Consider the following 12,386-nt stretch of genomic DNA (forward strand, 5'->3'; position numbering starts at 1 on the left):
AACACGTTGAAAGAATGAAAACAGAAAGATTACCAAAACAGGCCTTAAATTACAGACCACTAGGAAAAAGAAAACCAGGACATCCTCTTAAGAGATTCAACGATAACTTTTAAGGCCAGAACAGGCTACTCTAGGCCTAAATCCTTTACAGGCATGACGATGATGTTACCTTTTCTTTTATCTGAAAAAGATGAAGATCTGACAAATAATTGTACAACTAAGCAAATGATTTTTTTTTTAAATTTCTTCCCCTGTATTCAAGAATATATTAATTCCATCTTGAATGATTATTTTTGCAACCATTTCCAGTAAATAAGTGAAAGAAAATAGAAATAATGTCTTGAGAATGAAGAGGTACATCTAGAATGCAGATTGAAAGTCCCAAAACAATACAGCAAAAGAACAGTATTGTTTTGTAACACTTTGTTTAGCATTTTTGTCACATAGGTGTGCAGTTTTTCTTTCTGTGTGTGGACTCTGCTTCAACATATTCTTTAGTAAAGTTTATTTTCATTTCAGATTGACAGCAAACAGTTTCTCTTTGCACCTTGTACTTGCACTGGAAAGACTCTGGATCGTGCTTGCATGAAGGCACAGGAAGGATATATAATTTGTCAGGCAGTTGATTCTATTGATGATAAAGTAAGTTTCGTTTTTTATAGCTCATTTTAAATATTACTTTTATTCATCATACATAATAGATGTTATTTCCGGACAGTTTCTCAGCAGTATTATTTTGTATATACTAATTATTATGAATTATTTCTTGCTACAGTGATTTATAAAATGAAAGCTTGAATATATCTGAATTGTATGCAGAATGATTAGTGATAGTATATCGATAGCAATATATGTTTAGACATAACATCATTTTAAGTAGGAGTGATGAATTTCATTAGTAGTGGTGTGAAGTTGCACGTGAAAAAGTTTCACGTTGTGACTAGAGCTAGATGACGTGAAGGTCATATATATTTGAACAGAAATGTTGATTATTTAAGCTTGAATTAGTTGTAATGAAATCTAAGATTCTGCCATTGATCAATGGCAGAATGTTCAATCTCATAATTTTTTCAGAACTTTCATATCTTTGATCTTTAGTTTCTTTTTGTGAACTTTCACGAGGAATTCTTAAATCATTGGAAATAATTAATCTAGAAATTTTTACACCATTCATTCCATGTCTTAGTGATAGTGTATCTGAGCTCAGGTTCCAGTCATCTGTTTCCTTGTATGTTAACTGACAGATATGGGAGGAAAAAAAAAACATTGGCTTACAGAAACATTGGAATGGATAACACCAAGAAAAAATCACATCTTTAATGTTTACCAGGTTTCTTTCCCCTTGTCACTAGTCTTTTTTTTTTTGACAAATTGACAGATAATAATGAAATCAGAATTAAAGATTACATTGAATACTTAAAATCCAACAAATCTAGTCATGCCTTCTATGCCCTTTATGCTGGTAACAGAGTTCACTATTAGAACTAAATCGTGATGCTATACATAGTATAAATTTGTTCATCTTTTCATGAATACTTGTGTGAAATACTGCTTTATTGCCCAAATTTGAATTGTTCAGACTGTATACAAATATCAGAATTTTGAGACATTAGAAACTGCTTCTAATATATATGCTAAAATTATCACCAGCCTGCATGCTATTATGAAATTCTGAGATGTCATGAGAAATGTTCTCAAGGGTTGTAATATACATATAATTTCATTGTGAATCTTTTTATTCTGAACCTTTAATAGTGTGTTCTCTTGGATGGTAGAGCTTGTGACAGACTCAGGTTATAAACATGATAGATGTATGTATTTCTTGAACATTTATTCAAGTAAAATACACGTTGTTTTTATTAATAATCAAATTCCTGATTTGCAGTCTCAGGGGATATACAAGATATTATGATAGCACTACATGAAAAGTTTACATCATTACTAACCTCCTATTAGATTTTTTCCTCCAAATTAATTGTCAGGACTATAGTATTGGCAGATCTCATATTTTGGTCTTCTAAGTCACTTCTTACTGCATCAATCCACTTAAATCTTTCTGTTCCTCTGAGTTTTTCTTGTTATCCTGGCAAAAATCACTTGTTTTGCTAACATTTTCTCTCCATAGTGACCATACTATTTGAAATTAACTCTGCTGATACATTCATGTATGCTAACAATATCGACTTTCTTCCTAATATCATTGTTTTTAATAAGTTTTGTAACTGTGTAACTGTAGCCCTAAGACAGGCTGTCAGGAAAGAGATGGCTATCGTCTAAGAAAGCTTGTTCTAACAAACTTCCTATGTGCAATTGACTGAAGCATTTAATCAAGGCTGTTCTTGACCCATATGTCATCAAACTATGCAGAGGGAATTGGAGATGATTCGTATTGGCACTTGCATGCCTATATGGAAACCACTGATTTCTACAGATAACTGGAAAATTTGTCTACAGTAGTGTCAGGAACACTGTGACTGGACACTGGAAGACTGGAAAAAAGTTGTGGTCTGACAAGTCATGGTATACCTTATTCTGTATTGACAGTAGGCAGAGGGTTTGATGGGAGCCCACATGAAGCAGTGAACCCAGTTTGCCTCATAAATACAACTGAAGGTTTTGGAAGTGATGACATGGTGTGGAACAAGTTATGTTAGTATGGAACAGTTCCCCCGGATATTGCTGGAATATCTGAACATTGTTACCGATTAAGTCCATCCTGCAAATTACACCATTTCCTGCTGGGTGATGAAACAACCATCATCCAGCAGGTGATGGTTGTTTCATGGATGACAATGCTACCATTGCACAAGAGCTGTTCATCATTGGTTCAGCGAGCATGACAGTGACTTCAATCATCTTCCCTAGTTGCACAAAACCAGATCTGAACCTCATTGAGAATGTATAGGTCATGTTAGAAAAATTGATCCAGGAACAAAGTCTTATTCCATCAAATCTGAGCCAGCTGAAAACTGTCTGGTGAATGCTTGGTATGTTGTAGACATAAATGCAATCCAACACCTTGTGGAATATCTGTCAAACCTGATATGTGCTAATTCAGGCTAAAGGAGGTCCAACACGATATTAAATAAAAGTTTCTAATTCAGCGGCTGGTATGGTATGTGTAGTTTAGTGTTTTTACTGATTCTTTGATATTCATATACATTTTACTTTCTACCATACCAGCTTTGCTAATTCTGTTTATTTTCATATTTCATTTGTCATCTTTGTTCATAATTTTGCCTAAATAGGTGAAACATTTTACTTGTTCTGTAGGTTTCATACAGTTGAAATTTTCAGTATTCCTACCTGTTTTCATAATCTGTCTTTTTACTGCTGATTTTTATATGAAATATAAATTTAATTATATTTGAGTTTTATTTCTAACTAAATTTAATAATGTATGTTATTAAATTTAGTGAGAGAATCATTTTTATCAGATTTGTTTAGGAGTCCAACATTTCCATAAAGTAAAGATCATCATCAAATTCCTACATATATGCTTAGAGGGTGTATATGATCTTATGATAGTACTACGTGAAAGGTTACATCATTACTAACTTCCCATCAAAAATTTTTCTCCAGATTGTCCTGTTTTCAGTCAGCTTTCCAATATTATCAGATTTTATATTTCTCTCTTTTAAGGCACTTTTTACTGTATCAATCCACCCACAGTTGGTCTTCCAGTCTGCTTTATAAAGTAAAGATCTGAGATTAAAGTCTTCAATAATAAATTTAGTTTAATCCTTTATCCAAGTGTAAGCAAAACAAAGTTTGCGCCTGAAAATATCTTCAGGACTGAGGTAAGGTGGTGCAACACCAGGCAACTCTGAGCAAAGGTGGACCAAGCTCTCATCTCATCACTCCTTGTCTCAGTATCTCCCATGATGCTGCATTATGGGAGATGCTGAGACAAGGAGTGATGTGATGAGAGCTTGGTCCACCTTTGCTCGGAGTTGCCTGGTGTTGCACCACCTTACCTCAGTCCTGAAGATATTTTCAGGCGTAAACTTTGTTTGCTTACACTTGGATAAAGGATTAAACTAAATTTATTATAGTCTAGTCAAGTGCAAAAATAAACTTCCAAAAAAAATTAGTCTTCAATATTGATATCAGATTTAATGTCACATTTCTTTCATGCCTAGCAAAGTGGTCGATTGGTAGAGCCTCTGCTACTTATGCTCAGCAAAAAGTTAAGCAAGTTTGAGCACAGTTAGTAGTTGAAATACTGTGCAATACAACTTTTTCTATGCCAGGTTGGCAGCAAAACGACCCAGAGGAAGACCAAGATATAGGTGGATTGATATGGTACAAACTGCCTTAGACGATAGAAATATAAGATCTGATAATGTTGGAGTCTTGACAAGTAACAGACTGATTTGGAGGAAAATTGTAGATAGGAAGTTAGTAATGATGTAAATTTTTTCATGTAGTACTATCATATCCTGTACACCCCTTGAGGATACATGGCAGGAATTTAATGATGATGACAACTTACTATATAAATAACCTGGCTGAAAAATACTGGGAATAAACTTACCTATATACTACAGTTTTATTGATGTCAAGCAAGCATTTTTTTCTGTTGACAGGAATAAAATTATAATTTTAGATGTGTGGAGTGCATTTGATGGCAGAAAAAGACTTGTATCGAAGGGATTACCTGCATTTGAATTCATTTGGCATCAGGAACCTGGAAAAATTACTTATTGGGATGAGACCTAATGCAGAGAGTCGGGGGGGGGGACTAGTTCATCAAGAGAGGAAAGGGAAAAATGTGTATGAAAGTTCAGCTATGTATGCAAACATGATAAAGATATGAATGGCTTTGAACATGGTTATGAAACTGGTGAAAGGATGGAAATATGTGTTTTGGGTTTGGACCTTTTGAAGTATGTCCTGGGAGAGAAAAGAGAAAGTTCTAAAACAAGGCCATACAGATTGTATATTTAATTATAAGAATAGGCAAGCTGGTAATTTATGCATTATATACAATTGCCAGGAGCATCAGAAACAAGGGGGAGGGATTTGAATTTGTTGCTTTATTCAATTTCTTTTGGCCTAAGATTGTTGAATTAGTAAAATCATTAATGTGGTACAATCTTGCATTCCTTCTGCTCCTTTGGAACTTGACCCAATGTAAGACTTATATTAAACAAATATATCAAGACAGATGTCAACTCCCTGGTACATTGCTTCAGAATACATGGTGATATATCATCAAGTCCCACACCCTTATTAATATCAAGTTTACTTAATTCCCCATATATCTAAGTGGTTGATTTCGTTGCTTTAATGAAACGATGTGGCCTAAAATTGTTGGCATCAGTGAAACCTGACTATCTGAATCAGATATAGTAGCTGAGATTAAGTGTGCTGGATATACTATTTTTAGGAATGACAGAACAGATAAGATAAGAGGGGGAAGTACTACTAATGATATCAGCGACTTAAGTCCAGTTAAGGTAGAAATGAATGAAAACAATGATAATAATGTCTCATGTTGCAGTGAGTTCGAGGCTATCTGATGTGAAGTGGAGACTAGCAGAATGAAATATAAGGTTGGTGGCTCAATTGCAGATGATGAAAATGCATCTCCAATTTAGCCTTATGGGTACTAAATGAGTGATTATTATGGGCGACTTTAATTATCCAAACATTGATTGGGTAGAAGAGAAATCTCATGATAAGAAAGAAGAGGAATTTATTGAATTGTTGCAAGACAGCTTTCTCAAGCAGCATGTAAAAAAAGGAACTTGAGGTCAGAGGGTGTTAGATTTGTTCATAAGCATCAGATGGGATCTCTGTTAAGAATATGACTATTTTACCAGCAGTTGTTGACATTGATCATTCTGTGCTTTCTTGGGAAATACCAAAGTATATTGATGCTCCAATTAAAATAGGTTGCATGCTGAACTGTAAAGTTGGAAATTATGAACAACTTAGAAGAATACTATCTTTGATCCAAGGTATCAGTTAATGAATCGGAAAGATGTCAGCAATACATGGGAATCTTTGAAAAAAAGTTTAAGTGAGGTGGTATCCAAATGTATCCCTAGTGTTCGAAGAATAATTAGAGTGAAATGGATGTGCAAACCTTATTAGGCAAGAATTTCACAAGAAGATAATGATGTGGAAAGAATATCGTGAGAAGAGTTATGAAATATATAAATCGCAGGGCAGAAAAGTAATGAGTATTGTGCGGAAAGCTAAATCAGAGAAAGAATGAAAAGAAATTGGCTATGCAGGCTAAATGCAATCCAAAAGAATTTTATCGATATGCCAAGCAAAAGAAATACAGAATGAATTTGCAAGAATAACTTTACTGAATGTGGATAGTACTGTAGTGTCTGAAGCTAATGAGATTGTTCAATTAATGAGTACTCTCACTTTGCTAAGATATATCATATATCTTAGCAAAGGTGTGTGTAACATGGTGCACTATGCAACTTCTACTACATTGGATGAAGAGATGGAGGTGCATGAGAATGAAGTTGAAGAGCTGTTGCACAACCTGGATAAGAATTTGCAATAGGGACAGATACAATATCAGCACGTTTACAAAAGAAATGGTCAGCCAAATTGGCTAGGCCTATCAGTGTTTGTATAACTTGAATCTCAGCTCTGGAATGATATCACAGGAATGGAAAGAAATCATAGTTCCGTGGTACAAGGGTGGTGCAAAAACATGTGTTTTTGCATCACCTAACAGCTAACTACCAACCTATCAATATCTCTGGGATGGTGGTGAAGATTTTAGAGAAGTTGGTAAGAACTCGCATATGGAAATGGATAGACGGACAAGCTGCACTGTGCAAGGAACATCGTGATTCACTAAAGGAAGGTCATGTTTTAGAAATTTGCTCATATTTTATAACAATTTTGCTGCCGAGTTGGATATAGGGAATGTATTCACTATGATAATGTTGGATTTTGCTAAGGCAATTGATAGGATACCACATGAAAGGTTGTTGCATAAACTGAGAATATGGGATTGGAATATAAACTCTTTACTTGGTATAGGGAATGTATTCGCTATGATAATGTTGGATTTTGCTAAGGCAATTGATAGGATACTGTTGTATCCCTATTTACGATTGTTAAACTTTCTTTTATCCTTTCAAGTGAATCTCTATTTTATCTTTAGTCAAAACTTAACTATGCACGAGATATTACAAAATTCAAATATTTAAGCCTTTTCTCCCCTTAGTGTGTCCCTAATATTTATATTATACTGCGCCTTTCAGGACATTTAGTTTAGAATATATAATTCGAAAACAAGGAGCAAAATACAAAAATATGTCTGAGTGTGAAACCATTAAGCAATCGTGACCCTCTATCTCGTAACTTAACACATTAATTTCCCATGTGATTAGGTTCGTATGTTTTTCAAGTGGTGCATTAGGTAGCAATTTCAGACAACTGTATTATTAATGAACAAAAGTTTATTAAAAACCTTAAACATGGTACAATTCAATTTCTATTATATAAAACACAATTCAATACTAAGAATAAAATTACAAATTTCACAAGCAAAATACAAGTATTAGGGCAAAAATCCTATATGGGAATTTGCAATCATGCCGTCATAACAGACTTTATACATATAAATATACACATATAATCCTGGAACAAATTAACACTTTACCTAACCTTATACTAGTCAGAATGCTCTATATTGCTATAATACCATGGACATTAATGTTTATATTCAGTTTACCTTATCTAACTTACAAAACAATATAGGTTAAACTATCCTTTCACTATGCCCATACATATATTTGACCTTTAAGACACTCTCATATGAAATACCATGTGCATACATAAATCTCTAGCAAATAATATAAACTAGTTTACTCTCACTCTACTCTGATTTGTACTAAAGTCCTAGTATATCTTCGACTGTCCAGTAATTAACAATGATTGCAACTACATGCGATTTCAATTGATACAATATTTTACAGTTCCTTTCTAGGACGAACCCTTTTTTTCACGATCTATACCTTTCGTGTTTGAATTAAGGACACACAGGATCTTCTATTCTATCACTATGGAACTCATCACGTGGGCACGGACTTCTGTATGGATTTCCTTTCCGTCGATACGAGTACTGGATGATGAGATACATAGACAATTCCTTCTTGTAACTATACGGCATTCCTCGTCTCTTGCAATAGGAATACGGGATCGAATTCCCGCACACTTTGTTTCCTTGTTGCGTTGGACGGAGATAACTCCTGCGCCGTTACTCAGGAAAACCCGTGTTACCTATACAAAAATTTCGTGAAGAAAACCCTTAGGAAAAAAGCCTGTGTGTGTGTGTGTGGGGGGGGATTCCTAACCCTTTTATCTGCATGGCCCCTATCGGGCACCTTCAATCCCCCCCCCCCCACTGGAGTCAATCTCACTCACTAATTAAAGTCGAGTTTTTCTGCCCAAAACATGCTACGGTTCCTTGCATGCGACTCTCACGTAACGATGTCTCACTTCGGGAATTGACCTTGAGCGATCGTTATTTGTTTTAAGCTAGCCTCTGTACTAAATTAATCCCCTTTTAAAATTTACTTGCATATTTTAATCTCCTCTTTTCAAGTGTTAAAACTAGCCTCTCACATACAGATTCTTATCTCTAATCTTCTTTGTCTTACTTAACCTATTTTTTTCATATCCATTTTTTTTTGTAATAAGATTCCCTTTTATATTATTTAGTTAAACAATTTCTGCTATAATTAATTTTCTTGGATGCAAGCATATTTTCTGTCTTTAAATATCTTGTATTAGCTACTTACATAGGATTTTATATTTTTAATTGTTACACCATGATAACTGAAATTATTACATTCTTGGTTATCAGGGTGTAACAATACCACATGAAAGGTTGTTGCATAAACTGAGAATATGGGATTGGAATATAAACTCTTTACTTGGATAAGCAGATGGCTGACAGACAGATATCAAGAAATTGGTATACGATGGGTGTGAATCTGCCAGATTTAAGGTGACCAGTGGTGTGCTTCAAAGTGTCAGTTGTTCAATCTGTACATTAATTATATTAATAAGGATCTAACAGGATATGTGCAATTATTTGCAAATGATGCAAAGATAAGTAGACCAATCAAGGATGCTACTGATATCCTGCAATTACAAAATTATTTGAATAGGCTGGAAACTTGGGTAAAAGAAAATGGCTGTCAGTTTAATGTAATAAGTGTAAAGTTGTGCACTTTAGCGTGATGAGATTTCCAGTGGCATAATATTAGTGGGGCTATGCTACAAGAAACAGCTGAGGCTAAGGATCTTGGTGTAATGGCAGATAGGGATTTGAAGTTTAAAGATCACATAGCAAAAATTGATAATACCACTCAGAGGATGATTGCAGTGTTGAAGCAAACCTTGCCATCTAAGAATAAGGAAGTCAATTTATCTCTTTATAAGGTCTTGATAAGACAGCACCTGGACTGTGCAGATTTTGTGTCCCAAGGGGATAAAGAGTTGTGAAAAGGGCGCAAAGAAGAGTTACAAAGATTATACCAGGATGATGGAATTTAGCTTATGAGGACAGATTGCGAGTATGTGGATTACAGTCTCTGATTAACAGGAGAAGGAGGGGGTGATATGATAGAGATCTATGTTCTGAATTGGTGTTGTAGGATACTTACTGTCTGATGAAAATGTTCATTATAAGGAAGGTGAGGAGATAACACTGGGGCATCCATGGAAGTTAGGTTTGTTTGTGGTCAAAAAGGGATAAGAGAGCTAGATTTTTCTCTCACAGAGGAGTGAGTGAGTGGAATAGTTTGCCTTTAGAGGTAGTGAACACATCTAGTGTGAATGAGTTTAAGGAAAGTATGGTATGACAGCTGGATTTGAGTGATGTATAGCTTCCCTTGACTTCCTTGATGAGATTTCCAGCAGCATATTATATTACTGAGGTTATGCTACAAGAAACTATAAAAAGTGAGATGTATATTTTTAATTCACTGCTCAAAGAGTTAATAAAGTGTTCACTATTGAGGTCTCAGATAATAGTCATAATAATAGTAGACATGTAGAAATCTATATTGTGGTCAGCAAACGTTACTTCAATGGAATACGAAACTCAAAGGTGATGCCAAGTGCTAACTGAATCTGATCATAAACTGGTCTTAATGAAGATGAATATTCGCCTGAAAATAATAAAATTAAAAGCAGTCGATCCCTAAAATGGGATCTGCAAATGGTACAAATTCCAATAGTAAAATCAAAATTTAACGAAAATGTTTCAGAACTGCTGTTTGCACAGTTGCAAAATGAAAATGAACCCTGTCAGTGGAATAGACTACAAGCAGCTATCATAACATCTGCTAAAAACCACATCAATAAACAAGAAGAAAGAAAGAAAAAACCATGGATAACACAAGAAATAATCAACCTTATCGATGAAAGAAGGACATGGAAAAAAGGAGCAAATGAAGAAGAAAGATTAAGATATAAAACATTGGATAAAAGAATCAAACAGTAATGCAGAAGATTGAAAGAAAACTGGATAAATAGGCAGTGCACTGAGATAGAAGAATTGCAAAATAGGAACAAAACCAGAGAAGTATTCCTGAAAATGAAAGAACTTAATGGAAAAGCAAAACGTACACAGTCTAATAACATCAAGACAAAGATGGAAATATAATCATTGATAAGGAAAAGATAAATGGAAGATGGGCGGAGTACTTATCAGATCTCTATGATGATGATAATGATAACATGATAGATGATTCATGACACCATAAGTTAAACATAACAACAGATACCACTCTACTGACAAGAAAGGAGATAGAACACGTAATTAAGAATCTTCGTAATAATAAATCCCCTGGGTGAGATAATATCCCAGCTGAGCTGCTGAAAGCTTTGACTGGCAACAATAACTATTTAGTTGAATCCATTCAGGACATCTATAAAACAATTGAATTACCTGAAGTTTTTACAACATTTATCTGCATACGAATTCCAAAGAAAAATAATGCGCAAAATTGCGAGGATTACAGAACATGCATCTAAAATTATTTTAATCGTTGTTAACAGACAAATTGAAAGAGCCGTAATTGGTGAATTGAGAACAGAAGAGGAATGGAAACCATTAATGCTATCCTGGAACTAAAAATACTTATAGAAAGATTAGTTGAAAGAAATAGGAACATTTATATATGCTTCATAGACTCTCAGAAGGTCTTCGACTGGGAAAAACGTAATAAAATGTTCAATATATTAGATAAATTAGACATAGAAGATCACATACTTAAGATTATAAAAATGATTTTACACCAAACAGAAAATGCAGCTGTTTAACTCTGAAGCTTCCGTAGTGAAAATAAAAAGAGGAGTTAGATAAGGTTGTATCCTTTCACCAAATCTATTTAATATCTATAGTGAGACAGTGATGAAAAAGATTGAAAAACAAATAGGAATTAGTATCAGTGGTATAAAATACGACAATCTTAGATATGCTGATGATACCATTCTAATAGCAGAAAACAGAAAAAAATTTAAATTACTTCATAAACAATATGAAAATTGAACATACAACAGAATACAAATATTTAGACATCTACTTTACTGCTGATGGAAAGCAAGATAAAGAAATAAAAATAAGAACAGCCATAGCTATTCACAACAGATAATGGCCTTTGAAATGTGGTGCTATAGGAGAGCTCTGAAAATCTCATGGACAGAACATGTGACAAATACAGATGTCCTATACAGAATGAGAACACAGAGATCTTTATTGCAGGAAATGATCCAGAGAAAGATGAGATTGGTGGGACATGTTACTGAGAGGTTCAGCAGGACAGAGGAATACTGACAGTTTTAGAAGGAAAAATTATGGGAAAAAGATCAAGAGGCAAAAAACTAAGGACATGGCTTGAAGATATAAAATCATGGACAGGATCACATGGCTATGCAGAAACAAAAATGAAAGCCACCAACAGACAGAACTGGAAGGACATGATGCTGCACCCTCTCACTGAGGAAACTACATGAAGAAGAAGAATAATAGACAGATTGTGATCTGACAGATGCTGATCTCAAGCATTCTATATATCACATTGCTAGTCATCATAATATAGTATGAACTATATGTTCATGCAACAGTATCAGTTTAGTATTTTATTTCACTTTCCTGAAGAAGTATACTGTAATGCACATGAAGCTTGTAGAAATTAGAACTTAATCCTTTTAGCAGTAAAGCAATATAGTATATATATGTCACCATGTTTGTATCCCAAAAGCAGTATTAATGTATATATATGTTCATATTTTAAAAAAGTGATAAATTTACTTTGGCTTTTGAGTTTTTGCAGGGAGGTGCTGTAATCTCTTATCAAATTCTCTTTTGTTTTTTTGTGTTTTTCATG

The 12,386-nt window shown here is 34.3% G+C and overlaps 1 protein-coding gene across 3 annotated transcripts in view; it reads left to right on the plus strand.

The window, feature by feature from the left end:
• The window catches only part of LOC150103899 (uncharacterized), a 426,738-nt gene that overhangs the window by 132,879 nt on the left and 281,473 nt on the right, over positions 1–12,386 (plus strand). For all 3 annotated transcript variants that reach the window (XM_090397172.1, XM_090397171.1, XM_090397173.1), the window contains exon 6: positions 520–642. In XM_090397172.1, coding sequence (XP_090253298.1) covers positions 520–642 — 123 coding nt within the window. The remainder of the gene's footprint in view (positions 1–519; positions 643–12,386) is intronic.

The sequence above is a fragment of the Typopeltis vanoorti genome, chromosome 8 (assembly GCF_054136105.1).
Source record: "Typopeltis vanoorti isolate ZY-2024b chromosome 8, IOZ_Tvanoo_1.0, whole genome shotgun sequence".
NCBI classification, from domain to species: domain Eukaryota; kingdom Metazoa; phylum Arthropoda; class Arachnida; order Uropygi; family Thelyphonidae; genus Typopeltis; species Typopeltis vanoorti.